This window comes from Rhipicephalus microplus, chromosome 2 (genome assembly GCF_043290135.1).
Source record: "Rhipicephalus microplus isolate Deutch F79 chromosome 2, USDA_Rmic, whole genome shotgun sequence".
NCBI classification, from domain to species: domain Eukaryota; kingdom Metazoa; phylum Arthropoda; class Arachnida; order Ixodida; family Ixodidae; genus Rhipicephalus; species Rhipicephalus microplus.
In genome coordinates, this window is record NC_134701.1 from 277,657,599 (window position 1) to 277,684,189 (window position 26,591).

Here is a 26,591-nt window from a genome sequence, read left to right on the forward strand (position 1 = left end):
GACAGCAGTAAACGAAGTATAGTATATGCCCCTGCTTAACATGATTGATTTGATTGATTGTTGAAGTTTTAATCCGAAAACCACAACAATACCGCGTCTCTATTTGTTCCCAGATATGCGCTGGCACCGCAAAAAACGACGAACGATCCACTCGAGAGACGCCGCACGATAAACAGAAGAAGGCGCTTTTGGCTAGTCCACCTTTGCTATCTCGGAGAGGATGGTGTGCTTCTGTTTGCTACAACATGATTACGAGAGATGCTGTAGTGGAGGGCTTCCGACTTTTGACCACCTCGGGGTCTTTAACGTGCACCTAAATCTAAGTACTCGAGCCTCTAGCATTTGGTCTCCATTGACGTGTGGCCGGAACAGCGGGCATTTGATCCTGCAGCCACCGGGTCAGCAGCCAGGCACCATAACTACTAGACCATCACGACAGGTCAGACCCTAACTTACTTCAGATAGAAATAATCCAGGGCTCGCACAACAAAAACAAGCTCGAACCTGCAGGTACGGGGACCGTGACCGTTTTGCGCTGTACAGTGGTACCCTTGGCGTGGCATTCTATGCAGGGTGCCTGGATATGCATGCGAGTGCCATGACAGTGCCGACATGTGCTCCTCATCACGAATGGCCCTGTGCTGACCGTCTCCTGCATTGAGGAAAAAAATCCACCTTTACAACAAGTTAATGAAATATCTTCAAAATAACGCAGGGGGCAATACACTACAGTATGGTTACGTAAAGATGACGATCAAAGCTACATTCTACTGGTTCCTACCCCAATCCGAACTAGACTGCAAATATTTGAGACAATAACAGAGCTCAACAAGATTTAAGAGCTTACAGAATACCGTATTTACTCGCATATTCCTCGCACTTTTTTTGCCGGAAAACCGATGAGAAGTTGGGGGTGCGAGAATTACGCGGGGAAAACTTTCTACGAAAACGTGCAAAGCGAAAAAGAAAACGAAGTGGTCGCAAATCGGGATTATCACACCAGCAACCAACAGCAAGCTTTAAGAAGTGCTAATTAAAACTTACCTCAACAATAAAAGCATAGGTTCAACACAAGACAAGATTTAATTGAGACACAAAAAGTGGAAGCAAATAGTCGAGAATTGATTGATTGATTGATATGTGGGGTTTAACGTCCCAAAACCACCATTTGATTATGAGAGACGCCGTAGTGGAGGGCTCCGGAAATTTCGACCACCTGGGGTTCTTTAACGTGCGCCCAAATCTGAGCACACGGGCCTACAACATTTCCGCCTCCATCGGAAATGCAGCCTCCGCAGCCGGGATTTGAACCCGCGACCTGCGGGTCAGCAGCCGAGTACCTTAGCCACTAGACCACCGCGGCAAGGCAAATAGTCGAGAATTAGAATACCATACGCAAAGCTTGCGGACGTTGCGGGCGTAGCGGTAGCGTTTGTCGCTCAACAGGAGCCCTCAAAAGGTAAGCGTGGGACGTCAGTATTGGGCTGATGTCTATTTAACAGAATCGTTCGCAGTTTCCTTCTTAAGAAATAAAGTTTACTATCAATCCCAGTTTTAGGCACACGGCAGGCCCAACGCGTGGCTTTCAGCAGTCATCACCAGAAGCGAACACAAAACTCGTAGACTCCGAAGGGCCTACCAACGGCCCTGTTGCCGTTCTTCAGTGCATGATATATCACTTGCAACTTGAAAGCAGCCGTACAGCTTTAGTATCGCCTCATAACTTGACAAGGTTACCGACGCAACATACAAAACACGCCGCAACACACAGTGACCACTTCGGCTTGGCTTGAGTTGGATTGAATCTCTCTGCAATAGTACGCTTGATGCTTAAGAGATGGCGCCAGATGACGTGCGCTATCATCATCAATAACTGGAAAGAGCAGGCGACATTACTGCAGCAGTTTTCGGGAGTGCGATAATTACTCGAGGAAAAAAAGAAATCGTATTTTTGTTGGGCGATGTAGGGGGTGCGAGAATTATGCAAGTGAGAGGATTACGCGAGTAAATATGGTAGAGCAGCTCAAATATAGACAAACAAAAATAAAAAACTCTGATTCAAATCCCTGATGTCACACTGGCACCTGAAGTTGTGTGAATACAAAATCTTTGGGTGCAATGCAAATCTGAATACGTATTGAATTGTGGCCAACATGGCGGACACCCCAATCAGAGACCTCAGAATGCCTCTCAAGTTTTTGTTTGTTGTGCGCTTTTTTTTTAATGAAGGAGCCAGCTGAAGTGGGGAATTTAAACATAGAAAAATTCTCTTTCCGACAAGCCCAAAAAATCCGCTCGCCGTCGCACCATCACGAAGCTATTTTTTTTTAAATCACCATATTTTTCGCGATTTCTAGAATGACTTATGCCGCTTAAGAGGGCAATAAAAATTCTTCAAAGCACTTCGACGCCATTTTCAGGGCACATATTTGGGAATCAGACTAAAGAAGGTATTCTGGGAACTGAAAGTAAAATTTTAAAAATATTGATTTTTTTTGCCATTTTTCGTGATATAAAAAGCCGCATGCCCCCTTAACATGATTGAGTTGTAGCTCTGTACATGATCAAAATAAATATCCTAACATTATAATTACCATGCCAATGCCAATGTACTGGCCAACTCACCATGCCACTGCCATTGCAGAAGGGGCACCGGACTAGCTTGGTGCCAGGTTCACTGCGGGTGCCTTGGCAACGACGACACGTGTCAACCACGTTGACTGTTACGTCCTTATTAACCCCTCGAGCGGCTTGTTGAAAGGTCAAGTTGAGGATCACCTGTTAGTATTACAAAGCCCAGCAGTTAGTACTGCAGACGGATGCACTAACTACGACATCGTAGTTCACCTCTGGCACTTGGCAAATTGTGGTGTGCTTAATGCATTACTCAGACTTTCATATATGTGGCCCTTTTGAATGTACTCCAGGGAAAACAATGTATCATAATACCAAAAAAACTGAGCCAAAGGATCACAAACTGTACGCTATGTGCAACTTCTATATAGCAGTTGTCAACTTTACCTACATCACTTTCGTTTTGCATTCTTTTTTGTATTTTTTGGCAAAGACTGTAATAAATTCATACATAGTCATGCCGAAAGCACCTGCATAATACATCAAACAAGCACTTCCACTTCAGTGGGAGTGTGCTTACAAGACCAAATGAAATGCTCTGCAAAAATATAATTTTTACTACGGCCAAACCTGTGGAAAAGTAAAAGAAAAAATTATCTACAACACTGCCATATGATGCCAAATAAATCGAAAATTCGTGATAAGTGCAAGAGTAACATAATGTGACACTGCGAGGACACAATCACCAGCCCAAGTGCCAGGATAAGCTTCAGAGATACATTATCAGTCTTATTGCAAGACTGTTTTCCACCCAAATACACACTAAGAGTAACATTAGCCATGGCTCTTTATTTCCATAACTAGGCAGGTGAGAAAGCGTTGCTCTCTTAGAAATGCAGTGATCAGAAGATTTCAGTTTACAGCCCAAGATAACGGACAACTTCCGCATCACCCATTTCCACTACCAAGTTCTGGTGCATGCTAAATAGTACTACCGTAATTACTCTAATCTAACGCGCACCTTTTTTCCGGTTAAGCGAGTTCATAAATCGCATGCACGTTAGAATCGAGTGCAAAAAAAAAAATGAATACGGTCATTCTATTGCCATCGGCATTTCCAGAATGGCCGCCCCCTACGTGCGTCGGCATGGCGCGTCGGCCATATCTGCCTGTGTGTTTCCCATGTGCGGCACTTCGTACGTGAGCTGAGGAGTTCGTCATCTTGTAGTGCATTAGCATCGACGTCATGGAAGGGCCGACCCCAAAACTCGACGAGTGCACCACAATGTCGCTTTTAAAAGAAAAGTCATCGCGTGTGCCGAAACGGACGGAAATCGGGCCGCGATCGCGGTTGTTCAGAGTTCCCAAAACGTGCATGCGCGACTGGCAAAAAACAAAAGCAGATTTTCAACAGCAAAGATTGACGCAAAGGCTTCAGTGGACCACAGCAGGGTCGGTTTCCGCAAATTGAAGAGCTGCTCAACGAGTATATAGTTGAGCAATGAGCGGCACAGCGGCCCGTGACGACAGAACTGCTCCAAGTGCTGGCTAACTAACTTTATGAAGAGGAAAGGCTTTTCCCTCCGAAGGCGAACGGCATGTGCGAAAAGTTTCCGGAGGAGTACGATGAAAAGCTTCACAGTTTTCAGAGGTTTGTCCTAAACTTGCGGCACAAGAACGGCTACCTGCTTGGGCAAATCGGGAATGCCGATCAGACGCCTCTTTACTTCGACATGCCTGGCACCACAACTGTCGAGAATTAGGGGGCGAAGCAAGTTCGCGTGCTGACATCGAGCCACGGTAAAACTAGAGTGATGGCAATGCTCCGTTGCACGTCAGATAGGCACAAGCTTCCCCCATACCTCATATTTAAACAGAAGACGCTCCCGAAAGGAGTCGTTTTCCTGAGTGGTGTGATCGTGCGGGCCAACGAGAAAAATGGGTGCGCGTTGCAATCGATGTCTTACTTTTTTTTTTTTTTTTTCGTCGTGCAAACCAGGTGCGGGTTACAATCGAAGGCGCGATAGAATCGAGTAAATACGGTAACCAAGGCACAAAACATTCATGCTTCTTAACTTGAGGACTGCAAGTTGGCCTTTACAATGACTCTCCTTTTTTTTTTTAAGGGGGCAGACTGCTCTTTGGGACCAAAAAGTGACAAAAAAAAGCATTTTTTAAAATTGACATACCGTATTTACGCGATTCTACCACGCCCTCGATTGTAACGCGCACCCGGTTTCCACGACGAAAAAAAAAAGTAAGACATCGATTGCAACGCGCACCCATTTTTCTCGTTGGCCCACATGATCACACCACTCGAAAAAAAAGACTCCTTTCGGGAGCGTCTTCCGTTTAAATAGGGGAAGCTTGTGCCTATCTGACGTGCAAAGGAGCATTGCCGTCACTCTAGTTTTACCGTGGCCCGATGTCAGCACGCAAACTTGCTTCGCCCCCTTCTTCTCAACGGTTGTGGTTCCAGGCATGTCGAAGTAAAGAGGCGTCTGACAGGCATTCCCGATTTGCCCAAGCAGAGAGCCGTTTTTGTGCCGCAAGTTTAGGACGAGCCTCTGAAAACTGAAGCTTTTCTTCGTATTGCTCTGGCAACTTTTGGCATATGCCCGTTCGCCTTCGGAGGGAAAAGCCTTTCCTCTTCATAAAGTTACCGTATTTACTCGATTCTACCGCGCCCTCGATTGTAACGCGCACCCGATTTCCACCACGAAAAAAAAAAAACGTAAGACATCGATTGCAACGCGCACCCATTTTTCTCGTTGGCCCGCACGATCACACCACTCGAAAAAACGACTCCTTTTGGGAGCGTCTTCCATTTAAATATGAGGTACGCGCGAAGCTTGTGCCCTTCTGACGGGTAAGAGAGCATTGCCGTCACTGTAGTTTTACCGTGGACCGATGTCAGCGCGCGAACTTGCTTCGCCCCCTTCTTCTCGACGGTTGTGGTGCCAGGCATGTCGAAGTAAAGAGGCGTCTGATCGGCATTCCCGATTTGCCCAAGCAGGTAGCCGTTGTTGCGCCGCAAGTTTAGGACGAACCTCTGAAAACTGTGAAGCTTTTCATCGTACTCCTCTGCAAAACTTTTCGCATATGCATGTTCCCCTTCGAAGGGAAAAACCTTTCCTCTTCATAGAGTTAGTTAGCCAGCACCTGCTCGCTTTAAACTGGCTCCGCATTAGACCTTTTTCTAAGACTAATTGCATAGCCCGCACTTGGAGCAGTTCTGTCATCACGGGCCGCTGTGCCGCTCGCTGCTCAAGCACATACTCGCTGAGCAGCTCTTTAATTTGCGGAAACCGACCCTGCTGTGGTCCACTGAAGCCTCTGCGTGAAGCTTTGCTGTCGACAATCTTCTACTTTTGTTTCCGCCGGTCCCACACGCACGTTTCGGGAACTCCGAACGACCGCGATGCGGCCCGATTTCCGTCCGTTTCTGCACACGCGATGACTTTTCTTTTAAAAGCGGCATCGTGGTGCACTCGAGTTTTTGGAGTCGGCCCTTCCACGCCGTCGATGCTAATGCACTACTAGATGACGAACTCCTCAGCACACGTACGAAGTGCCGCACATGGGAAACACATAGGCAGAAATGGCCGACGCGCCATGCCGACACACGTAGGGGGCGGCCATTTTAGGTTTGCCGATGGCAATAGATTGACCGTGATTTTTTTGTTCGTACTAGATTCTAACGCGCATGCGATTTATGAACTCCCTTAACCGGAAAAAATGTGCGCGTTAGATTCGAGTAATTACGGTAGTTAGCCAGCACCTGCTCGCTTCAAACTGGCTCCGCATTAGCCCTTTTTCTAAGGATAACTGCATAGCCTGCACTTGGAGCAGTTCTGTCGTCACGGGCCGCTGTGCCGCTCACTGCTCAGTCACATACTCGCCGAGCAGCTCCTCAATTTGCAGAAACCGACCCTGCTGTGGTCCACCGAAGCCTTTGCGTAAATCTTTGCTGTCGACAATATTCTGCTTTTGTTTCCGCCAGTCGCGCACGCACGCTTCAGGTACTGCGAAAGAACGCGATGCAGCCCGATTTACATCCGTTTCGGCACACGCGATGACTTTTCTTTTAAAAGTGGCATCGTGGTGCACTCGTCGAGTTTTTGGAGTCAGCCCTTTCATGCCGTCGATGCTAATGCACACCAAGATGATGAACTTCTCAGCACACGTACGAAGTGCTGCACATAAGAAACACACAGGCAGAAATGGCCGAGGCGCCATGCCGTCACACGTAGGGGGCGGCCATTTTGGAATGCCAATGGCAATAGAATGACCGTATTCATTTTTTTTTTATTCGTACTCGATTCTAATGCGCATGGGATTTATGAACTCGTTTAACCGGAAAAAAGGTGCGCATTAGATTCGAGTAATTATGGTATTTGGTATCTGCAAGTATTTTGCTATCTCTCTGCAAATTTTTACACACCAAGAAGTGGTAATTTTTTTGTAATGTCATTCTAACTGTCCAGATTCTTGGTGCTGTTAACATGCAGAACCTCCAAAAAAATGGGGAACCAACTTCGAGGCCTCTTTATAATTTGCCGGCACCTGTGTTAGAAGCTCTGCTATGAATTTATGAGCGCTTTCATGGGGATTGCAAAACATGCCCACCATGATGGTTGCTTTTTGAAGAAGCTGTGTGTTTTCAGTTTTTTTCATTTTTCTCAAAAAAGTAAATTTACAACTGTTCAATTTTGAGGCCTCAATATCTCTGCAGCTAGGGCAGGTACAACAATAATTTTTTTTGCAATAAAAACCTGTATGTGTGTAGAGAGCAAGTATGGGAGCATAATTTAGAGAACAAGCCTTTTTAATTAATTACTCATCAAAATTTTAAAAAAATTTCTACTGCATTTGAAAATGGATAGTTCATTTTGCTGTGAAATAACAAAAAAGGATTAAAAACAAAAACTCTTGCATTATTTCAATCTATAGTCATTAATCTATGTTAGGATATTTTAAATATCACTTTTAATTAAGCACTTTTTTTTATGGCTGCATTAAACAATTGGGGGTGAACTTAAGTTATCTCAGGAATAAGATGAGTTACAGAAAAACTAATTAAACATTTGAAATCAACAGAAAAAGCTGCATAATTCTGTGCAGTTTGATCAAGATCATTGAAGAAATAAACAAAAGATGTCTAAGAGCAGTCTGCCCCCTTAAGTAATCTTGCAGTTAAATGGAACAATCACTTGCATTGTTTTCTTGTTGTCCACATTCAAGTTTATAGCTTTTCAGCCATGAAAAGATTCAGCCGACAGGGTATAACAGGTGCACTGTGTGGTGGTACTGACACTCCCCTATAAAGTTGTTTGCGCAGCATGGCGCAGGTGTCTCGCCCACAAGCCGCAATTCAGGTTACAACCACGAGGCGATAGATGGCATTGTGTCTGCATTGAGCACCACTATCATCATCATAGTAGTAGCGCCAACGGTGACCCCTGGCGGAAAGCAAGCCTTAGTGGCGGGCGAGAGTTGAGCGAGTCTTTTCTGTGCGTCCCGGTTGCCGTGAACGTTCGTCTCTAGCGTGGGTCCTCGGCGCGTGGCACTGCGGGCCGCGCGTCGGGAGACCCTCGTGGTAAGTCAAGCGTTGGCGACGTCGCCTTAGGTGTGTTATTGTTTGTCCTGTCATTGTGTGTTTGTCGTGTTATTCTGTTTGTCATGTTTCGGAGTATTGCGTTAGGTTGTTTAGTGTTTATAACTTGATGTATCGATTCGGCGGACGATATCGTCGTAAATTAGTTAATAAATGTGTATTGTTTAATTTGTCCCGACCGTGTCTGCTGTGTCCATTTTCTCCAAGAGCGTGGCGCTCGCCAATTCGAGAACCCACAATTGCCACAGCTGCTGCCGCCGTTACATGGTCAACCAATGCTTCATTATACCACATGCGCTCTGTTTTCCCACCGCAGCGATTGGACAGGCAGCTTGTATGAATGAGGCCAAGATAGACTGCTGAAAACCCCCATGAGCAACTAGCCTTACCTCTTGAGCTCCCCCAAAGCCAAACTGGGACTCCGAGAAGTCAAAGTCGGAGAATCCCGTCCGGCCGCCAAGATCACCAAATATCTTGCGGAAGAGTTCCTCGGGGTCAATGGTTGAGTGGAATCCCTCGGCGCTCCACTGTGGACCAGTTCCAGAGCTATTTCCACCAGCAAAGCCTGAGGTTGAGCCCCAGCTGTCATACTGCTGCCTCTTGCCTTCGTCACTCAACACCTGCGAGGCAAGGCATCTCATTATCTTTATTGATTTCATTAAAGCATATTTCACAATTTAGACCTTCAGCAATGAGTGCAATTAACAGTCCCTAAACATTAACAGTACGTGTCCGAAACCCCAAATGACATGGCATTACTAAACTAATGTTTTTCCAGCAAAAGTGCCAAGAGTAAAACGCCAACTGCAACCAAAGTTCACTCATCTCGGATCATTTATAAATGAGTTACTTGCACTCGTTAAACACATAAGCAGACTCATGAGCTTGGCAGCTGTTGACGGCGCCCTAAGCTCTAGCATGTTGCATCCCCGATTTTTCCGGTACTCTGTGGGTATTAACAAGCCCACCCGAATTTCAGATGTTATGCCACAGAGCAGCATGTACTGTTTCCTGTGAATGTTATGGTAAGCAGTAGCACAGACGCATTTTTTTTCTTTTAATTTGCACTATCGAAAACATCTACTTCGTAACTTTTTTTTAGGGCATCCACTTGCGCTTCAAGAGCAAAGCATTGATTGGAGTCTGTTTTATATGTACAGTATCCAACAGTCGGCTTTTACACAGGAAATGTTGCAGTTGCCTCAATGCAAGAGTTAGAGCGTTACAATAATTAAGTTCATTAACATGCTTGCCACAGCATACATACCGTAAACACATGTATTTGGCCATATATTTTTGTCCCACGCAGTAATCGGGAGTGGCGGCACGTTTTGCGTAAACCTACTTAGCAGTTCAACTACATTCCACAAATGTAACAGTGGGGCAACTTAGTACAAGATTTAGTAGTGTGAAACTTTTAATACGAGACAGGTTTTTCCATACAGCCATTGCATGTGGCATGCAAATACAAAGTTTGATTAAAGTTTCCAAAATAACTGTAGAAACCCCACTTTTACAATTACTACCTACACTCATAGGATCACAGTATAGATGGCTTGCACTGATGTCACTGTCACATTGAACTCCCAACATGATGGAAGGCAAAACTTGTGACATCAGACTAATGTTAACAGTGCACCACAGTGGGTTCTATCGTTATTCACACATAGAGGCCAATAACATTCCTGCACCATTGTTATAACACTGAAACAGGTTAGCCAACACATGACATACTGCCTTTATGTCATCAAAGCTGCCAATTTGGACTACTATTACCTGAAAAACCTGTATGCATGATGTGATGTGCAAGCTATCGATAAGATGAAGCAGTGCAGTAAATCGAAGTTTTGTGACTGCATTGTTGGGAACCGTGGCTGTTAAAGCAGGTTTTACGTGCAAAACCATCAGCACACTTTGAAAGCAGCCACATACAAAATTGTTAGTAGGCAGTCCCATTCGAAGCTGCATACAGTGCAATGCAGTGAGGCTGCACATAGCAACGGCAGGTATAAAGTACATAAGCATGAGGGAGGACAGCCGGGTTAAATTCTCAGCTATACGCGTGTTTTAAATGCCTTAAGCGCCCGGGTTTTCAACTGAGCTTAGTTGAAGTGCCACCAATCCACAAGACCTTCCGCATCTTTCAATATCAGCCCTTTTACATCAACCTTGGACGGAACATTTATGAGAGAACTTCTTACTTCGTAAGCTTCGGACACTTCTTGGAACTTCTTCTGTGCCTCAGGGTCTCCCTTGTTAGTGTCCGGGTGGTACTTTTTTGCGAGCTGCACAAGAACGAGACAGCAATGAAGCTTTCTGGCACTGTTGCGAAAATATCCATACGTGTGCGGCACAATACCAAACGTCATGTGCTCCAGCGTTGTACAAGATATTCTTACTACGCAGTATCCATAATTGCACGCACGAAACATATGACGCTAATAATAAGTACACCATTCTCTAGAACTTTCTCTGGATTTGCGATCGGCTGTTCCGGAACTCCAAGTTGGTGCTCAAAATACGTAACTTATCTTTACTAAAACGTGCATTACCCTTTCTTTTTCCTACTGCATTCGAGTTTACCTACCTGATAATACGCTTTCTTAATGTCCTTTTGACTTGCATTCCTGGGAACGCCGAGGACATCGTAATAGTCCTTTCTAAGGAGACTTGAGGAGACGTGCAACTGTCTAGACTGCGGGCCTACCACAGAACGATTGGCGTTATTCCCTGGGTGGATAAAAATTCAAGTTTATGTTATTTCGTTCGATGCAACTGAATGAATGCCCGAAACGACAAATCAAAGTTGTTCACGAACCGATTTCTAATGATGCAACCCGGGGCAACAGTCCGTTCGACTTCGAGCACAGCACACAACAGCGGGCTAGATGCGCAGTGACACGAAGCGACACGTACATCGTCATAATCTCATGCTGATAACTATAAAACTTTAATTTCCTAGTCCCCTGCAAAACATGTGGCTAAACCCGCAACTCCTTCAACAGAGATTGCGTGCGCTTGTTGCCAGCACTGCAACAGTATTACGCCAGATAAAAAAATATATAAAGTTCATTAAACGTTATTAAAAGCATATTTTTGTGCTATAAAAAAACTATAAATTTATTAATTTTGCTACAAAGTAAGTTACAAAAGTGTGTATATGTTTTTAGTTTTATAAACACTTGGAGTCGTTTCGAACACTTCAGTTGTCCACACTGTGCACAACGCGTCGACTGCTCGCGTTGAGTGCCTACATAGCCTCCAATTGTTTGTTTCGTCGATAAGAATTGCGCTAACTATATGACGCCTTCGCTGCACTGACACCGTGCGAGATTGCACAGAACCCATCCATAACGCGTGAGTCTACGTTGTTAATTCAGTATCCTCGTTTTCATACAACTCCGCATCATGTCTGCCAAGCTGACGCTTCGGCAAAACTGGCGCGAGTCCGCCGCCTGGAAAGCGGAAAACCTGCCGCTGAGCACGACGAACGATCAAGCCTGCAAGTTGTTCGACGCGGCGCTTACGCAGTACGTGGGCTGGTACGACGACCCCACCCTGGGTGGGTTGTCGGGCACGTTGGAGAGCCTGAAAAAGGCGGACCCGCACTTCGTAATGGGTCAGGTGCTGAACGTCGGCCTGACACTTATCGGCTCCGGGGACAACGTCTTCAAAAACGCGGCTCTGTCCGGCGACCTCGACGTCCTGGACTCGGTCGCGAGCAAAGGTCGACTACCGCACCGCGAGCAGCTTCACGTGAACGCCGTGTTGGCCTGGTCTCGAGGACGGCTATCGCGCGCGGCGTCGCTCTGGGAGGACATCCTCATCGACAACCCGACCGACATGCTGGCGCTGAAGTTCGCCCACGACACCTACTTCTACTTGGGCTACCAGCGCCAGATACGCGATTCCATAGCGCGCGTGCTACCGCGCTGGAAGCCGACCATGCCTCTCTACTCGTACCTGCACGGCATGCTCGCCTTCGGCCTGTGCGAGACCAATTTATACGACGAAGCGCGCAAGGCGGCCCAAGAGGCCCTTAGGCTCAACAAAAATGACGCGTGGGCCACGCACGCGCTGGCGCACGTCTACGAGATGCAGGCGGACCCGGACGGCGGCATCGCCTTCATGAGCCGCACCATGGCCGACTGGGAGCCGTGCGGCATGCTGGCGTGCCACAACTTCTGGCACTGGGCCGTCTACCACGTCGAGAAGGGCGAGGTCGAGGCGGCCATCGACCTCTTCGACGGACAGGTCTCGAAGCGCCTGCACGAGTCCGGAGCCATGCTGGACTACGTGGACGCCGCCTCGCTGCTCTATCGACTGCAACTGCGCGACGTGCCCAAGTCCACGCTGGCCTCGAGATGGCCTGGCGTCTTCGACGTGGCGCAGACGCACTACGACGACCGCGTGCTGACCTTCAACCAGCTGCACTTCCTGATGGCATTCTTGGGTTCGGGCAATGACGGTCAGCGGCTGGTCAACCTGCCGCCGCAGCGGGACATCGGGCGTCGCGAAGACGGCGGCTGGCCCGACGACCAGCAGGGCATAATGGCTGAAGTCGGCATTCCCGCGATGCAGGCCATGATCGCCCACAACGAGGGCCGCTTCGACGACGCGGCCGAGAAGTTGGCTGCCGTGAAGTACGACCTGCTGCGCGTAGGCGGAAGCAACGCGCAGCGGGACGTCTTCGACCTGCTGCTCATCGACTCGGCGATCAAGTCCGAGCGGCACGCTAACCTGGCCCGGTCGCTGCTCGCCGAACGAAGCCTGTTCCGACCGAAGTCTCCCATGCTGAAGAGCCTCAACGACGCACTGACCGCGCGCTGCAGTCCCAAGAAGCCTGCGGTCGCTGCTGGGCCGCACTGAGCGCGCTTTCCGCAATGGAACGTTGGTGGACCCAAGGAGACACGGTGGTGGAAGAGACCGTGTGCGATCACTTGTTTAGCGAAATATCATCTTCGCCCGTTTATAACCATTATAAGTCGTGTTATCAAACGTTATTTGTTCGCGATATGAACTCGATCCTGTTCTTGGCGGCGGAAACGAATGCAGGAGAAGACATCCAGCGAAGCTTATTTTCTTCGGACGGGGCACATTTCCGAAAGCGTATCAGCAGGGCTTCTTAAGATGTGTGAAAAGCTTGATATGGTTACATGTTTATTTTTTTTTATTACAGAGAGCGCAACAGAACAACGCGCAGACATGTGTGTGTGTTTTGTCTTGTTATTGTTTTCTTCTAAATATTTTATAAAATCACGCGCTGTTTCACAAGTACTGCGATCGCTCAACGGGGCGCATACTACAGAATGTGTGGTTGCTTGCAAAAAGAAGAAGGCACTATTTTTTGCAGCCCTTGCGGGAGCACGGCTAAGCGCCTTGCATGCGCTGTAGGCGCGTGTTCTCACACCGGCAGATGGATTCCTCTTTCTGATGACTGCGCCAGCTGTGCGGCATGCAGCGCACGGGTATATGTGCGTTCAAATGCTCAATGGAGAGCCTTAGTGCCGGTGACCGCAAGCCACCTGTGTACGCATCCAGTTGCGTCGCTTTGTACTCCCAGCCGCAAACAAGAATACAAAGGAATGCAAGGGCTTTCGTACGAAGTGTTCTTTGGGGCCACCGCCGTGGCACTAAAACTGTAGATGTACCCAACCGAACGGTTCACGAAGGCGAAACTGTGCCATGTCAGTACATTTTGGACCAAAGAAGATCTGTGTCAATTTTGTGTTGTATGATGTGCGCATGAGGTGTGCATTAAGTACACTCAAAGGGGACCATTTTCACGCTTGAAAAGGGCCGGTCGCTTCAATTTGTTGGGGGCGCGCCCTGACTCAAACGCCTGCCTACACTCAACTACACTGCCCCGCCGCGGTGTTCTAGTGGCTAAGGTACTCGGCTGCTGACCCGCAGGTCGCGGGATCAAATCCCGGCTGCGGCGGCTGCGTTTCGGATGGAGGCGGAAACGTTGTAGGCCCGTGTGCTCAGATTTGGGCGCACGTTAAAGAACCCCAGGTGGTCAAAATTTCCGGAGCCCTCTACTACGGCGTCTCTCATAATCATATGGTGGTTTTGGGACGTTAAACCCCACATATCAATCAATACACTCAACTACAGTGTACTAGAAGAGGTTACTCAACCCACACTAACGCTCGCCTTTAAGATTGTGCAAATGCGCGACAGCTGTGGCTGTAGTCATAAGTCTCGGCTGCCTCTTCGGTATAAAGACTATAGGATGAGATTTATGTGCATACAAATTGTGGTGTTATTTGTGCAGTAGCCTTCGTGTCCTCTGGAGGCTACGGCGTGTACCTGCATATCTCTGCAAGTTTTGTTCCTTGTTACGGATCTATGGATACATATGACTAGAGTACTTTGGATATATACTTTTGTATGGCGTTAAACTAGATTTACATGGAGAATAAAGTTTATATAAAAATACTTGTCCTTGCTGTCCAATTAAGGCGGGAGCTTGAAGCGATGGAAAACCCTTCAACGCGGGTTCTCGCTGAAGCCCAGGTTTTGGCAACAGGTGTTGTCTTTGTCAAAGCATGCTAACTTCCCACCTTGGCGATTGCAAGCAAAGGGCAAGTGCCAAGGTTAAAAGCGTTGGGGCTTTGTGACGGGGTGCTTCTAAGTTATGATGTTGTCCCTTCGAATTCTCAGGGTTTTACGTCTCGAAATGTTTTTCTTTTTGATAAGGGAAAATTTCGAAGCTGAAAGCGGAAATCTTTTTTTTTTTTTACTTTAGGTGATCGTAGAAGCTAAAAGAAGACAAGCAAACAAAACAGAAATCTGATTAACTATTAGATTACGAGTGAAAGGTAATTATTTTCGCGAATGCTCTTGTGTCTCAGCCCACCATACTATGGAACTTAAAGTATACTGCCAGTATATTCTAGGGACCATAGCCATCAAGGAGGTTCTATACTATGTATAGAAACTCTTCCTCGAGAGCCATACGTCGCACACTACGCTGTGTAACTGTATGACGGTGATCGAAATTTCCAGAGCCCTCCACTGCGGCGTCTGTCATAATCATAAGGTGGTTTCGGGACGTTAAACCCAAACAATCATTATTACTAATTATGAAGCTGCGAATGATTGAGTAAATAAATCACTAAATAGCCACACGAATTGATAACAGGCAGATGGCGACACCGTGCACGTCTGTATTTGTGCATCGGCTCACTCTGACCATGCTCTCGGAGGCAAGGGATGACTAAAAAACGAAAACAGCATTCTTGTTCGGAAGCAGATGTCAGAGGGCATGCCCCAAGGTCGGCACTCTTGGCATCGGCTGCTCGGATCTGCACGATATGAACGTTGAGCAACAAAATGCAATTACCTCACGAAGCTAAGCAAGATATAGCCTGGCAAATTCCCGAAACGTTCCCGTCACGAAAAACAATGACGTATGCAAGTTAAAGCAAACAGGCGCCATTAACTCGCATTGTTTTTAATCAGTTCGCATTTTATGTCCGCTGAAATATATAAACAGTTTGTGTTTTTTTTTTATGTCACACAAGAAGAGATCGAAACAGCTAAGGAGCGTCACCAAAACTTATGCGTAGACGCTGCGTCATGTTTATAAGGGAAAACAACAAAACCTAGAGCTTATGATGAGACGACAATCTGTTTCATTTTTGCTTTAGGTTATGATAGAAACTAAATATGATAGAAACTTTAGGTTAAGATAGAAACTTAAGGTTATGATAGAAACTAAAAAAAAGAGCTAACAGAACAACAGTCTGTTGAGCTATTATATGACGAATAAATCTTATTATTTTCGTGAATACCTAATGTAGGCTTCAACGCGCCCAAATGTCATAAAAAAAAAAGGGGGGGGGGAACTCGGAAACGATACAGAGCTTGAATTGCGGCTTTACCTCGTTATTCACAGCTTGCTGAGTGGATGCGGATCAGTATGCGCTTTGACTAGCCACTGCCGCCGCAGTTAATCCCTGCTGATACGCTGCGCTGTGTGTGTGTGCTGTGAAATTTCTTAGCTGATGGCTTTTCTCTCTCTCTCTTTTAACCCCTTATTCCACTCCCCATGTTTAGGATAGCAAAGTAGACTTGGTCTAGTTAACATCTCTGCCTTTCCTGCATCCCCTCTCTCTTGGTGATACAGCTGCTCGCCTATTAGTATCAGCATAAAATTTTGATTGATTGATTGATTGATTGATTGATTGATTGATTTTTATCCTCAACAGCATGACACATACCAACAGTTGTGGATGGGTGAAGACTTCGTATCTTAACATTCGATGACAACTTGAAGAATGCTTGTTAATTTAGAACAGAAAGAGATATGAGATAATATATATTCGAGATGATGCAATTGTTCAATTTCGCGAACAGGCCAGGCAGCTATATTAGTCGGACCAGAACAATGTTGAATGGGTGTGCTAGATATTGACACATCTTTTAAATTACTTTTCGAATATTTGTTAAGGTAGAGATGAAATTAGAAAGTGCATCAAAAACATTCCTGTGCCAATATCCCAAAGCATCTCACAAATTCGTTTGTTTGTAGCTTCAATACTGGCACATACGCATTCTGGGGGATCGCCCCCCCCCCCCCCCCCGTAAAAAAAAACTCATTGTAGACTATGGAGGATAACTACATTTCTTACGAATACATTACTAAAATGTAAAGAAAAATACGTAGAAAAAAGTGAAAGCAAAAATAACTGCTAATATAATAGCCTAATTTCGAAGTTGTAATGCTCAAATTTGGGTGCACGTTAAAGAACCCCGGGTGGTGAAAATTTCCAGAGACCTCCACTACGGTGTCTCTCATAATCATATGGTTTAGGACGTTAAACCCAACATGTCTGAACTTGTAATTTAAATGTGAAGAAAAATAAAGTGGGCGAAAAGATCATTTGGTTCCTGCCCACGGCAAGTTATCTTTTCGGCCACTTTTATTGTTCACATTTACATTGCAATTGCTCCCAATACTATCCCCTATCTTTTCTTGGCGCGATGGTCGGTTACTATTGTGTCTAACACAGAAAACGAATCCGTAGATGTAAACTTCTTTCTATGACGTTTTAATACTACTTCACCACTATTTATCGAAGTAGAAATTATGCTTAAATATGTTTAGTGGCTTAAATAAACTTACAAATCACACCAAACACGTCTCTGTGGTAATGTCCAAAAACGTAGCTTAAACTGTTGAGTGAACTAACGTTCGTCTTGATGGTGGCTTATGGACGTCACAAATGTTATTGAGCTTGTCATGTGTGTCATAGCTTAGAACTGTTTCTGCGGTAAAATTTTAACCTGCTTTCGAAAACAGAATAACTAGAAGTATTTTTCTAATTAATGAGTCCTTGCAACATGGCAAAAAATAATGTTCAATATTTTTTTTTTTTTGTTTCTTCGCAGAATGAACAGAGGGGTAACATCGCCAAACCAGCTCTGTGTATAAATGTAAGTTTAATGGGGGACACGGCATCGAAATGCTGTGATCATCTTCATTATTTTTTTTCCTTTCCTTAATGTGTATACACTACCCACACGTGTATAAATAAACCCTAGTTGCTATATATATACACGCGTATAAGGGGTGTACGACGGATCCCTTGCTGGGAGACAAATAGTGTCGTCGTGAAGTCCTTCCCGTTCCGATAGCCGAGCTAGGAGGTCAGGCAGCACAGTCTCTGAAATTCAAGTCGTCGTCCCGTGGTTAGAAACAAAAAAATGCATGTAATACCAGGCTGCAGTGGCCGCAGATGTTTGCAGTTTTTGCTTCGCTATTTTTTATCGACGTAAAAGACAGACCAGACCACTTAACGATGGGGAGGAACTATACCACGCTCGGAAATCGACGATGCCGTTTCAAGAGCGGCTCCGGATGATGCCGTTTTATGCCGACTTCCGTATAGAAAAAAAGATCAATAGAAAGAAAAGGAAGAACTCGTGTGTCCCATTCCGAAAGCTTCTTCCTCGCTTTAAACTCGCATAAATTGGGTCAAGGCGCGCATCTCGGCGGTTGAATCGTTCGCGAAGCAAAAGTCTTGCGCTCTCCATTCCTGGACCGAGCTCCCACAAGGGGCTGCAAGGCCAGGGACAGACGGGCGATTTCCGTTATATGAGTGGCCTTCGCTCATTTCCTTTTTTTTTTAGCCTCAGTATAAGGCACGCGCTGTGTGCTAAGAATAGAGCGTGCATGTATATCGTTCGATTCCGGGCGAATAACGGGGTGCGCTGTGTAAACCTATAGATATACACCGGATCCGGGAGCGATCATTGAGAGCTTATATGCAATGAAAGGCCACAGACGCTGCGGCTATCGATGCGTCCGTTTCAGGAGCCCCTTGTAGACTGACGGTATAGAAAAGGAAACGTTCATGGGGCTCGCTGTTCTACCGTTTGGCAGGTGCACCTGGTAGCTAGCTATTTCGGTTAACCGGCTTCTCTGTGTGCAAGTTATTGATTCACCCCAGGAATGCAGCGCAAAGATTCAGAAGCGCAGCTCCTACCCCTGCATACCTTTTGACGAAGAGGGGAGGAGAGCCACGCTGTCTGGGTAGACCCTTAACCTCCTCATAAAAAAAAAAAAGAAAACGTTTCTTTTAAACTTAGACTTTATACCCATGAGTCAGACCCACGACTCTCGTCATGAGCTGGCCGCATACATACGTAACCACCACCCAAGTAGTGCTTGGGTGGTGGTAACCAGCGCATTTTGCACAACACTCTTTGATCGTGCCGCCTGTATCAAGCGTGCAAAAAAAAAAACAGAACGAAAAGTTATAGAGCCGGCTCACATTAGGAATTTATGTTTCAATTGCGTGAGTGTTTCAAACATGTACGTAAATGACCAAGAAACTCAGCTTTTGTTTGGTCACGTGGGATTTCGTTTTCGAGTGATTGATAGCATGAACGCATGTATAAAAACTGGCTTCATTTTTTTGAATAAATACGAGATGGCGTAATTCCGCGTAATTTGTCTTTTCTTCGTTTTCGTTTCTTATCTGAGTCGTGAAACCATGTTGTTTATCACTGCGCTGATGATTAGTTAACGCCTGTCTCAATTAGGGGTTATGCCTGTCCAGAAATAATAATGAGTGTTTACCGCCTTTGTGTACCCTTCGTTTTTAGTGAAATCGAGGTGAGTAATGGTACTTACCGAATTTTCTTGGCACATAAGCTCGATATGTATAAGATTCTTTGCGTACATGGGGCGGACTAAGTTTGGTTTCGCTTATCTGTGGACAGCTTCTCTGTAAAAACGTTCTGTGAGCTAAAATCACCCCTGAGAGAAAATTTTTCAACCAATCACGATTCCGCGCACATCATTAGCGAAGCTGGCAGTGAGCTCTTACGATGGATAGAAAACTTGGTCAATTCGGTCCCGCTTTCCCGACGTGCGCACTTAATTCCTTAGCTCTTCCGATTGCATCTCGCGCCCCTAGAAATATATTATTGTGCCATTGGGAAGTTCTCAACCTTTGAGTGTTGTCGGCAACAACGTGAAGCTTGGAAAGGCTCCGTGCTGTTTCCCGGTGGTTTTCGAGACCTTTAGGACGAAAAAAGAAATAAATAACGTGTAGACAACTTCGCGCTACTGGTCCGTTCGCGTGTGGCTTCTACTGTATAAAGCACAAATCTACTTTTCGAGTAGATAAGTATGAGTTGTGTGGGATTATTGTATCTGGCGTAGATATGAAATTAAGGTAGCTTCCTCATTGCAATGAAATTCATATCCCACTAGCAAGTTATTCTAGTAATAGAACTCTCTCGGTAGCACCAAATGCTGACCCAGCGTTGCAGCAACATCGAGAAAGTTGCTTCAACGTTACGGCAACATTGCGTGCCCACAAGGTCATTATTGGCAATTAAGCCGCCGCGATGATAACGAGGCCCGACTCTCAACCCGAAAGACGCTTGTTTTGCTCTACGGTTGTCCTATTTTGATGGGGGCCAAATGATAGAGGGTCATGTCTGCACGGCGTCTCTCATCGCCTGAGTCATCTTGGGACATTAAACCATGGAAACCAATCACAATCATGATTGTTAGAATTAGAACCTGAACAGCACGTTGGTAAACCAAATACCCAAAATACACCTTAGTAATACATTTTGATGGCGGCATAATGTTAGAACGGATTCAGTTGTTGTGTTAGAACATAAAACAACTTTTCGAGCAAGTGTGCATCGCCAACGGGCCCAACCTTCAAGTCTTCTAAAGGCTACTATCCGATGAAAGAGAATGAAAGCCACACATATCAAGAGAAGCCACACAGTTGTTAAATACGTTTATTAAAATTTGATAAATGGTAAGCAGATGGAAGATGGTGGAAGTTCTTACTAAATAACATTCTGTTTTTTGAAAGCGAGTAAAAGTCATTCGCCGATGACGTCTGTTACCTACCTATGTGTGCATCACATGCCCTTCATAAAGTTTATCTCGGGAATTGACGTCTGTTTCTTTTGGAGTTTGTTAAATTAACCTGTCCCGAAGTACGTATGCACGTCAAGCTGCGGACTGCAATGCACTACTTGGGGCCTACAATGCATATATACCTTCAATTCAAGCACGGCCGCTAAATAATTAGAGGCCGTGATCCAAATATGCTGCAGTACTATACTGTAGCGAATAAAATTATGTGCTGTTTTGATCGCCTTTTATGGTCATTATCAGAGCTTCATCGCAAGGGCAAAACAATTATTGTGGTAGCAACAAATCTGAACGTCACTAGATGAACGGGAAGCAACTCTATAAAGTTGCGAAGCGTCGCTCAAGCGCAAAGGACGCACGATTGATTTGTGGGGTTTAACGTCCCAAAACCACCATATGATTATGAGAGACGCCGTAGTGGAGGGCTCCGGAAATTTTGACCACCTGGGGTTCTTTAACGTGCACCCAAATCTGAGCACACGGGCCTACAACATTTCCGCCTCCATCGGAAATGCAGCCGCCGCAGCCGGGATTCGAACCCGCGACCTGCGGGTCAGCAGCCGAGTACCTTAGCCTCTAGACCACCGCGGCGGGGCCAAAGGACGCACGAAAAGCACACGCAGAGGACGAGCGCGAACTATCAAGCCTTATTTTGGCGAAATCCTTATATATATGGCTTTCGCCGTATATGGCTTTGCCGTATAAAGCGGCTTTCGCCGTATAAGGTGGGCCATATGAGCGAGTCATATATGACCCAGGATCCGAAAAATTCGGCGAAGTTGGCAGCAACACCATTGTTTTAAAAAAAGAAACACAGACAGAAGCATCGCGTGTGCTGCACGCTTCCTTCGTCTTTTCGAAAGCGTCCAGCCGAGGTAAAGAAAAACAGTTGAATGTAGAAATATTTTGTTATGTAAACTTGCACACGTGTCTTAATGGGTTCCGCGGCTTGAAACATTCGTTCTGAATCGCGCGGGCTATAGTGTCCCGCAGAACAAGCGGTAATGTCAGCGCTACAAGACGTTACCAAAACGCTTGCTGCAGTGACCAAGGACAACCCAGCCAACTCTAAAATGCACTAGTGAACGTCCTGGTTGCCAACGAATACGCTTTAATGGATACAATGGCTTCCGCCTTAGCGTCCCATCATAGCGTCCGTAAAGGGAACCCGATATTTTTCCCTGCAACTTTCGGAAAACAATTCGCTCATAGAATGCTTTCACCCAAGATAGGGCGTTGCAGTGGTCAGCGGGTAAAAAGAAAGCGAAATAAATTTAAAATGAGCGAGCGAATCTAACATTGAAATTTATCGGTGATACTGTTTGTGGACTACGGCTGCATTGTGCTGTTTCGTCGCTGGCGTAGCAAGCAGAACCGAGGGTCAACGGGTTAAAACTCCTTTCTCTGCCCAAATTTTTAGGGGCGAAGCTCATTATGTGTTCAGAAAAAGTGTTTAACGATTTAGAGCACTTGGTACTCTACTATGGGAGAGCATAAAGCCGTCCCGTACTAGGGAGTCAAGCTCCTTATGGCGTGGCTTGTGCGTCCCTCGTAGTACGTAACCTCCAGTGGCACATACCCGAAAAAGCGGTCCTTACGATTTTGACCTCCAAGGTGGTTCCGGTGAGAGATTTCTTCTGTGCGTTGTTGAACAATAAAAGATTGTGCTCAATGCACATGTTAATGGCTGCTAAGGGGAAATGAGAGACAGGAGCATTCGGCCTTTAGGTAACGCGCACGCTGCGATCCCCATTAGCAGCTATTGGCATGTACATTGAGCACGATCTGACAAGAAAGGGTTGCTACGTTATACTCTCTGGGTGTAACCTCCTTGGTTTTAGAAAGGTTTAGCGAGCGTTGGGCCGCATATAGCCATGAATACAGTGAACTAGTATATACCATGAACTCGAGGTGGTTAAAGGTGGGAAGTAAACCCGAAGCGCAAGCCGTAAGAAAGTGTGCATGTGCCACCTCCCATTTAGTCATTGAAATGTCCGCTGGATGGCGGTGCTTCTATATGGAGAATATATGATGAAAAGATGCGAGATGGTGGTACTTGGAGTGCTGAATAGATGGACGAGCGGACACACAGACAGATGCATGGATGGACGCATGAACGGACGCAGGCGCGGATGCGTGGACGAACGCAGGGACGGACGCACGAACAGACGCACGCACGGACGGGTGGATGGACGCATGGACGGTTACACAGACGTACGCAGGAACGGACGGAAGCAAGAACGAATGGACGGACGAATGCTTCGCCCCACTCCCCATTATTCACTCCGTGGATATGCTGCCATATTTTTTTTTAAGTTTTGTATGTTTGCACATACGCAGACACATATAAACGCACGTGCAAACATGCATAAAAGATGGTTATACCCCCCTGCCCACTCAAAAAAAAAAAAAAACCCGCTTTCGAAAGTGCATGCCATTCAGAGTCAAACTGGCACTGTTCGCGTCGTATCGCCGACACACTGTCTCCTCGAAAACTTATTGGACGCGATGGAGCCCTTAATATAATTACCCTGTGCCCGTGACATCAGCCTCAATTCAAGGCCACTTAGCGCTCGATTGTGGCGCTCGCATGGATGTATTGTGTGCTCAGCACATATCGCCGACGGCAGCCGACACTGCGCCACGCGATGCGGATGCAGTCACGACATTCAATATCCGTGGTGGTCCTGGTGTTTACGACAACGCACACCCGGCCGCGAACGAAGCGAAAACAAAAACAGTGGCGCCTGCGTCGCACTTTCGTCGAAAAGCGATCGCGCCATACAGCGTGGTTGGCCTGCCAAAAGAGACACCACCGTCCTCGGATGAGGATCCGCGAACGGGTCATGAGTTTTCGAGTATAGAGCGGAGGCCGACGACACGCAAATAGACCCACGGGCATCAGTCCTGCTCAGCGACGCTGGTCTCGCCACCACGACAGTCGTCGCCTTTGGGGCTCCCTTCGCCGAAGTTTGCTTCTCTCCTTGAGCACGAGGTCTCCATAGCCAGAATGGGCGCTCAGACAAACACTGTCTGTGCTCCCGTCCTAAACTCGAGGTCAGAGGACGAGTTCGCGAAATTGTTCTTTCATGCTCACGTGCACTTTGCCAATGACCTGCTCTCATTTGAAGTGTATACTGCGTTTAATTTTGAATCTTGGCTGGAAAGACTTGTGAGTATAGTGAAGAAATTTGAGTCCACAATGTTGTTCTTTTAAGCCATATTATACTGTAATGAGTGCATTACTCTGCACCTTCAAGCCTGTTAACGGAGTTTTGAAAAAATGAGTAACTCTTCGTTTGTGCTTTGTTCTCGTTATGGGTTATTGCTGTTGGATTACTCTGCGTTTGACAGACATAATTAAAGACGTCTGTTAAGATGCTGTCGCTGTTTTCTAAGTATTCTCGCTATTGTATTGTTATTATTTTTGTTGTTTTTGCATTTTAAGCTATCGTTAAACCATGTAATTGCTACTTTTGTTATTGTTTTGTCACTGCTCCTGAGCATATGTATCTATGAGTGGATAGACCTTAGTCAGCTAAAGTTAATCTGACTTGAGAACTTTCAACCAAGACATTGTATCATAAACTCGATGTAAAATTATCCGTTAGTAGTTAACTGTCCACTTTCGCTAATGATATATTGTGAGGTGCGGGGAACGGTACCTAGCACCACCCACTTGTGACGCAGTAGTTGACGCGACCTTTATTATAGGCCCCGGAAATGCGGCGAAGCGACCAATCCGAGGCACAGATAACAGTCCAGCCGAGTTCCCACAACCGATGATGAACAACACACATGATGATGAACGAAATTTTCTCAGTTGAGATGAAAAGCGTGAAAAGCTGGGCCGGTTGGTTCTTGTTTAGATGCGAGAAAAAACCAGCGAGAACCTAAGACAAAAACGAAAAAGACAATGTCCAAGAAGGGGAGAGTCGGAAATTGAGCGCGACCTACTCGAGGCGCGACACATTAAAAAGAAAGGGTGGCGGGGGGTGTTTGTATCGTGAACATCATGTGCATCTCACTGAAAGAGAGTGGCTGTTTTTTTTTTCAGGACTTGGTTGATTATTGGGCACGTGATAGGCTTCACGGATTGTAACGAGTGCGCGTGCGCGGGATAAAGGGTTGAAGTATAAAGTCGACGCGTCCATAAATTGGCTGTAATTCGGTGACGGCGTTGGTTGTATGCATCTTCCTATTCTCCCTAAAGTTTTCACTTCTTTCTCTCACATTTGAAATGAAGGCACCGGCCAATTATGGGGCCGGCGAAAGATTTTTGTGGGCACGTGAACAAGCACACAACGCACTTAAATGTACTTTGCCATCGGTCGGAGTCCCCTTCGATAACGAAACGTTCAGTATCACGATTGGCTCAAGTCTCTTAGCCGCGTGCTTTTTTTAATCACCACATTGACATATACTTACCTCGAGTCATCTTTATAAACCACCGATCGAGAAGCGTGAAGCTTAAAAGTACTGAATTTGTCACAATCTTGAAAAAGAAAAGAAAGCCTTGAGATGTCTTACGGTTAAACGTCATTGTCATTGTAGCAATTTAAACCATATATAATTTCGAAAAAGAAATATGCGTTTTTTTTCATATTTCGTATTAATTTTCGCGCATGCTCGTTACATCGGCATCCAATGCAGTGCTTAGAAGTTTCTGTCGTCAGGTTTTACTCCAGTAGCTGATTGCTAACTGTGTTAACATCTCTTACTCGTGTGTGTGCGTGCCTCGATCCTGAAACGTATATTGATTGTGATGACACTGGTGATTGATATGGCATATCCCTCGACGGAACAAATGTATCCGATTAAAAGCTTAACAACGCCTTGAACAACAGCGTCAATGTATGCAACACCTTGATTCCTCCTCCGCATCATCATCATCATCATCATCATCATCATCATCGTCGTCGTCGTCGTCGTCGTCGTCATCGTCGTCATCATCATCATCATCCTCATCATCATTCATGGATGTTAATATCCACATTAATTAAAAGAATATACAAGAACTCGAGTCTCTTGACCGCGAACGGCAGCTGCAAATCTTTGCGCGGACAAGGCGATCTTCTTGTCGGGCTATTCGCTAATGACATATCCGTGCATTCAGATTTAACCCGCTTCATGAAAGCGCAATCGATTTGTCTCGAACCATTGCGCAATCGACCTGCACGCTTCGATAAGTCGGCCCTGATGCGACGACACGCAGACAGTGGCCTACACAGAAGCGACGTCACGTCGTGCACGTTTTCGAGACTTGATGTAAACGTCACGCGTGCAGCCACACGGGCGACATCAAGTCACGCGCTGTGCGCGTGCACGAGCTCGGCCGATTGCGATGGCGCCGACAGCTGCACTAGACTGCGCACATTGAGTGAGTCAGCTAGGGCACGGGCTTCCCTGCAGCTGTGCCGAAGGCAGTCCCGTCTGTGACGTCACAATGGGGAGATCCACCGGCAATCGATGCCGAGCACATATTCGTCGAAGCTATTGACTTCATTACCGGCTCGCAACGTTATTGCGATGCGGGAATTCAGTAGCGACAACAAAAAAACGACCACAAAGAATCGATTTCCACACGCATTGTATACATTTCGTACGAAACAGTCAGCAAGTAGCAGCTTGTGCCCCATTTTAAATGCGAAGCATTTCTGAATCTATCTATCTATCTATCTATCTATCTATCTATCTATCTATCTATCTATCTATCTATCTATCTATCTATCTATCTATCTATCTATCTATCTATCTATCTATCTATCTATCTCCAATAAATCCTTCACATTTACTATATTCAGAAACATGACGTTTCAATATGTCAACGTGGGGTTCAATTTACGTTTTAAAGCCACGATGTGGTTATGAGGGACGGCGTAGTGGAGGGCTCCGGAAATTTTGACCATCTTCTGTTCTTTTACGTTCAATGAAATCGCACAGTACACGAACCTCTCCCATTTCGCCACCATCGAAATGCGA

At 46.0% G+C, this 26,591-nt stretch overlaps 2 protein-coding genes across 3 annotated transcripts in view; one reads left to right on the forward strand and one right to left on the reverse strand.

Annotated features, from left to right (window-relative positions):
• The window catches only part of LOC119179253 (dnaJ homolog l(2)tid, mitochondrial), a 28,397-nt gene extending 17,181 nt beyond the window's left edge, over nucleotides 1-11,216 (reverse strand). For both annotated transcript variants that reach the window (XM_075882071.1, XM_075882072.1), the window contains exons 1-6: nucleotides 11,010-11,216; nucleotides 10,779-10,921; nucleotides 10,393-10,476; nucleotides 8,581-8,811; nucleotides 2,626-2,778; nucleotides 505-652 (exon numbers count right to left, since the gene is read on the reverse strand). In XM_075882071.1, the coding sequence (XP_075738186.1) occupies nucleotides 505-652; nucleotides 2,626-2,778; nucleotides 8,581-8,811; nucleotides 10,393-10,476; nucleotides 10,779-10,921; nucleotides 11,010-11,115 (865 nt within the window). In that variant the 5' untranslated portion in view covers nucleotides 11,116-11,216. The remainder of the gene's footprint in view (nucleotides 1-504; nucleotides 653-2,625; nucleotides 2,779-8,580; nucleotides 8,812-10,392; nucleotides 10,477-10,778; nucleotides 10,922-11,009) is intronic.
• Nucleotides 11,217-11,449: 233 nt separating this feature from the next.
• On the forward strand, nucleotides 11,450-13,468 carry LOC119179263 (tetratricopeptide repeat protein 38-like). Its single transcript, XM_037430336.2, has one exon. The coding sequence runs from the start codon at nucleotides 11,600-11,602 to the stop codon at nucleotides 13,058-13,060; it is 1,461 nt and encodes a 486-aa protein (XP_037286233.2). The 5' UTR covers nucleotides 11,450-11,599; the 3' UTR covers nucleotides 13,061-13,468.
• Nucleotides 13,469-26,591: the final 13,123 nt, after the last annotated feature.

Excerpts from the sequence above, each read along its gene's own strand:
- LOC119179263 (XM_037430336.2), top strand. The coding sequence starts at position 11,600 with ATGTCTGCCAAGCTGACGCTTCGGCAAAACTGGCGCGAGTCCGCCGCC.